The 5,488-nt window shown below is 43.4% G+C and overlaps 1 protein-coding gene across 1 annotated transcript in view; it reads right to left on the bottom strand.

Moving 5' to 3' along the window:
* The window catches only part of LOC106523167 (vasodilator-stimulated phosphoprotein), a gene marked incomplete in the record, with an annotated part of 34,123 nt that overhangs the window by 14,588 nt on the left and 14,047 nt on the right, over positions 1-5,488 (bottom strand). Inside the window, 4 exon segments of the mRNA XM_014016510.1 lie at positions 502-541; positions 903-951; positions 1,727-1,827; positions 4,878-5,190. Of these exon segments, the coding sequence (XP_013871964.1) occupies positions 502-541; positions 903-951; positions 1,727-1,827; positions 4,878-5,190 (503 nt within the window).

Raw genomic sequence — 5,488 nt, 5'->3', positions numbered from 1 at the left:
GAACAAAATGGGGGACAGTTTTCATCCTCAGCTGTTAACTTTAACGTTGATCAATAACATTTATAGACCTCAGTTAGTGCTTTCAAATTTAGCCTAGAAATTTAGCAAGTGCTAATCCACTAATACATTCTAAAATTAGCAAAAGCACTAATCAGGAAATTAGTTTCCCTATTAGTGCTTTAGGGGAGCTGTGCCCTCCACTGAAGACTTGTTTAATATTCTGCAACACTCAGAAAAGTCTTCTTTTACACGAGGAGCAGAAACAAGAACCAAATCTTCTGGCCAGGAGATTTCGTACTTCACAAAAAACTGAAGGTCAGAACTCATCAGTTCTTCTGCATTAACAACATCCTCTTCAGTTTTTAACCAACCACAGGACAGTTGTCTGAAACCACATGAAAAGGCTATTCTGCCTGTTTCTGTGTGTTTAGAACAAGTTGAAAGAACTTTTATATGAGAGCTGTGAAGAAAAACTGAGTTCTAAAAAACACAGTTACTCACCGCTTGGTTCTGACTGTTTTGATGCAGAGTCACCTTCTTCCTACATTCATACAGGTAAACCACAGAGACAGAAGGTAATCCACAGAGAGAGACAGACAGGTAAACCAAAGAGACAGACAGGTAATCCACAGAGACAGACAGGTAATCCACAGAGAAAGACAGGTAATCCACAGAGACAGACAGGTAAACCACAGAGACAGACAGGTAATCCACAGAGACAGACAGGTAATCCACAGAGACAGACAGGTAAACCACAGAGACAGACAGGTGAACCACAGAGACAGACAGGTAATCCACAGAGACAGATGTAATCCACAGAGACAGATTTTTATTACATAATCTAAAGTTACATTAAAACACAAGATAAGGTCTCATCATACTGGCATTAGTCTGGAACTTACCCTTGAAGGTTCTTCTTTTTTGGCAACAGGTTTATCAGCAACTTTTCTCCTGGTGAAGAAATGAAGCCCTGTCATTAGGAAGCTTCAGAACTGGATCATCAGATATCATCTGACCCTGTTCACACCTTTTTACACATGTTCACAACTGGTACAAGCATGCTTTAAGGAGCAGATTACAGTGGGCCCCTCAAAATACATCATRATAAGCAGGCACTGAGGCCACGTTCATGTAACACCACAGATGCACATGTATAGTGGCCTATCCAAACCCACTGGAAAAGTTGTTCCTACATAAGAACCAGACATTTATAAGGTTTACTGCATAAAAAAAATCTGAATTTTTTTTTCTTTAACAAGAGGGTCATTTAATGCATGTTTATGTTTGAAATATAATGTACAGAATCACTGAATATTTTGATGATGTTCTAAACTGAATGTGTGACACAGGCTGGCTGTTTATATGTACGTATAATTACAGGAGTCCACTTCAAACTAATTTTACCYTTCTGTTTTTACTCTAGGAACATATGATGATGATGATGACGATGATGATGATGATGAAAGCCTTTATTGTCATCATTTGCACAACGAAATTACATTTAAGAACACCCATTCAAGAAGACACACACATGACAAAACATGGGGTAACAGTTGTTCAGGTCATGCGGCAACCTGTAAGGGTCGCGCTACCTTTAAAAAGCTTCGAATACACACAATAGGAAAAATGYCCCATACCCCAAATACCCATTGCTTTCTTTGTTTAATTACCCAGAATGCACTACATCCAGTCAAAGATAATTTTTTCTAACTGAACAGGAACTTACCTTCGTGCAAGGATGGCACTCATTTCTCCCATCAGGTCACCTCCTCCTCCCCCTGATGAGGAGGCTGGTTTAGGAGCAGGGGCTGCTGCTCCACCTTCATCCTTAAAAAACAAAATGTCAAGTCAGCTCCCAGTCATTGTTTTCATTTGCKTCTAACTCGCATTAAAACTCTAGCAGCAGCATTTTGGATCAACTGAAGACTTCTTAAAGAGTTTTTTGGATGCCCAGATAATAAAGAATTAAAGTAATCCAGCCTAAAACAATAACCGCATGAATCAGTTTTTCTGCATCATTTTTGGACAAAATGTTTCTAATTTTAGTGATATTACGCAAGTGGAAGAAAGTGGTCCAGGTAACATTTTTAATGTGGGAGTTAAAAGACATGTCCTGATCAAAAATAACACCAAGTTTCTTTACATTACAACTGGAGGCCAGATTAATGCCATCCAGAGGAGGTGAAAGGCTACAAAGTTGATCCCTAAGATGTTCAGGTCCAAAAACCAGAACCTCTGTCTTACCTGTGTTTAGAAGCAGAAAATAAGAGTCATCCAGGCTTTTGTGTCTTTGAGACAAAATTGTAGTTTAAGTAACTGATTAGTTTCATCAGATTTCATGGATAAATATAACTGAGTATCATCAGCATAACAATGGAAATTCATCCCATGCTGTTTGATAGCTTTACCTAATGGAAGCATATATAAAGTAAAGAGGATTGGTCCAAGCACTGAACCCTTAGGAACTCCATGACTAACTCTGGTGTAAGAAGATTCATTATTAACATTAACTAAATTAAATCTGTCAATCAAATAAGGCTTAACTCATTTTAGAGCTGTTCTTGTAATCCTAATATCAAGTTCTGACAGGTGACAGGACAAGTTTGGACACAAGTCCTCTGCCTGACAGGACAAGTTTGGACACAAGTCCTCTGCCTGACAGGACAAGTTTGGACATACTGTATGTCTTTACATTGGACACTACTCTGAGTAGCAGCACAGATCCAGTCCCATAACTGATCACAGACCTGACTGTGTTTCATCAGTTTGTGAGGAAGTAAAGAAAGGTCACTGCTCTCTGTTAGATTCCACTGAGACACTTTATTTTTACATGTTATTTAAATTTASTTACAGCATGCGGGGGAAGTAGCACTTCACTAACACTGTACTCAGTGAAGTTGAGGTGCTTTTGACCTCAACCAGTAATGTCATCGGGAGGTGGAAGAAATATTCCTCTGACCTTCTGAATCCCACCGGCACGTCTTCAATGGAGGAGTTAGAGGACTTTGGGGCTTGTCCATCCATTACTGGAGATGAGGTCACTGAGGTAGTTAAAAAGCTCCACGGAAGCAGGGCTTCAGGGGTGGATGGGATCTGCACTGATTTCCTCAAGGCTCTGGATGTTGTGAGGCTGTCCTGGTTGACACGCCTTTGCAACATCGCATGGACATCAGGGTCAGTGCCACTAGATTGGCAGACTGGGATGGTGGTTCCCCTCTTTAAAAAGGTGGACCGGAGGGTGTGATCCAGTTACAGGGGCATCACTCTCCATAGCCTTCCCTGTAAGGTCTTTTCAGGGGTACTAGAGGAGAGAGTCCYATTGATGGTCAAACCTCAGATTCTAGAGGGACAATGAGGGTTCCGTCCTGGCCATGGAACACTGGACCAATTTTTTACCCTCACTAGGGTCCTCAAGGGATCATGGGAGTTTGCTAATCCAGTCTACATGTGTTTTGTGGACTTTGAGAAGGCATTCAACGTGTTCCTTGAGGTACACTGTGGAGGGTGCTACACAATTATGGGATTGTGGGTCCGTTGTTACGGGCCATTCAGTCTATACAAGCAGTGAGAGTTTGGTTCGCATTGCRGGTAGTAAGTCGGACCCCTTCAGAGTGGGAGTTGGACTCTGCCAGGGCTGCCCGTTGTCAACGATTCTGTTCATAACTTACATGGACAGAATTTCTCCGTGTGGCCAGGGGGCGGAGGGAGTCTGGTTCGGTGGCRTCAGGATTTCATCTCTGCTGTTTGCAGATGATGTGGTTCTGTTGGCGTTATCGAGCCAGGATCTTCAGCACTCACTGGAGRGYTTCACAGCTGAGTGTGAAGCAGCTGGGATGAGGATCAGCATCTCCAAATCTGAGTCCATGGTCCTCAGTCGGAAAAGGGTGGATTGCTTTCTCTGGGTTGGGGGTAAAGTTCTGCCTCAAGTGGAGGAGTTGAAGTATCTTGCGGTCTTGTTCACGAGTGAGGGAAGAATGGAGTGTGAGATTGATGGATGGATTGATGCAGGTTCCGCAGTTTTGCYGACTCTGTACCAGTCTGTTGTGGTGAAGAGGGAGCTGAGCTGTAAGGCAAAGCTCTCTGTTTACTGATCAATCTATGTTCCTACYCTCACCTATGGTCACAAACTTTGGGAAGTGACCGAAAGAACAAGATAAAAGTGGTTGAAATGAGTTTTCTCCACAGGGTAGCTGGACTCTCCCTTAGACATAGAGTAAGAAGTTCAGTTATCAGAGACTCAGAGTAGAGCCGCTGCTCCTCCACATCGACAGGAGCAGGTTGAGGTGGTTTGTGCATCTGGTTGCCTCCTGAACGCRTCCCTAGGGAGGTGCTTCAGGCATGTCCAACTGGGATGAGACCCCGAGGAAGACCCAGGACARGCTGGAGAGACTATGTCTCCCGGCTGGCCTTGGGAACACCTTGGAGTCCTCCCAGAAGATCTGGAAGAGGTGGCTGGGGAAAGAGAGGTCTGGGCTTCTCTGCTCAAGCTGCTGCCCCCACAACCTGACTTTGGACAAAGCATAAGATAATGGCTGGATGGATGATGGATGGATAGTTACAGCATTCTTTAGGCTGTGTTGTCAGTCAATGTGTTTAATAAATCATGCTGAGATAACCAAGGTTTTTATAATACCCAGTTCACCGTTAATATGTCAGGACAAGAGGAAGAGTGTGATGAAGAGAATCAYAAGGTTAACAAACATTTAGACGTTACTAAATTATTAAAGGATATTGATTATATACATTTTTAACATCTACATGTTATTTAGAGTTTATCAAACATTAATAACGAGTCAGTAGTGTGTTAGAAAATTAAAGACTTTTGAGTTCCTGAACTGAAGTCAGGGTCAGGGTTGAATCCTCTCCCACATTCTTACCTTTGCAGTTTTACGCAGTTTGGCTCCTGCAAGAGCTGCTGCCAAATCAGTTTTACCTCCTCCTCCACCTCCTCCTCCACCTCCGCTTCCTCCGGCCGGGGGCGGGGGTGGTGGAGGTGGGACTATGCCACCAGATGGAGGAGGAGGAGGTGCAGGTGGACAGGACCCAGAGGGTGGTGGGGGTGGTCCCGGAGGTGGGGGTGGTGCCGGCGGGGCAGGTGGAGCAGCCGGCGGGGCGGGAGCTGCAGGAGGATCAGGTTTCATTTTCTCCAGTTGCTCCCTCTCCAGCTGTTCCRGTTTCTGCTGCTCCAATCTGAGCAGAGACCAACAGCTGGTTCAGACCCAGGCCAACATATTCTGCATGTCTTTAAAGGGATCCACGATTAGTTGTAACATTAAAATTTATTTGATAAACATTTCTTTTAACTGTAAAATAAAGACTGTAAAAATACTGAAGGTTGTTTAGTTTTGTAAATTTTTTAAAATATGTTTCAACACGGACGGAACCATTTTATTTACACACAAAGCATTCTGGGTAAATGATGACATCATCTAGGTCACTGGTGCAAGGCTGCTAGCGAGCTATATCCACCCTGAAGGTTAATCTTGGA

Source organism: Austrofundulus limnaeus, unplaced genomic scaffold (genome assembly GCF_001266775.1).
Source record: "Austrofundulus limnaeus strain Quisiro unplaced genomic scaffold, Austrofundulus_limnaeus-1.0 Scaffold146, whole genome shotgun sequence".
NCBI lineage: Eukaryota > Metazoa > Chordata > Actinopteri > Cyprinodontiformes > Rivulidae > Austrofundulus > Austrofundulus limnaeus.
This window is presented reverse-complemented; position numbering and strand designations above follow the sequence as displayed.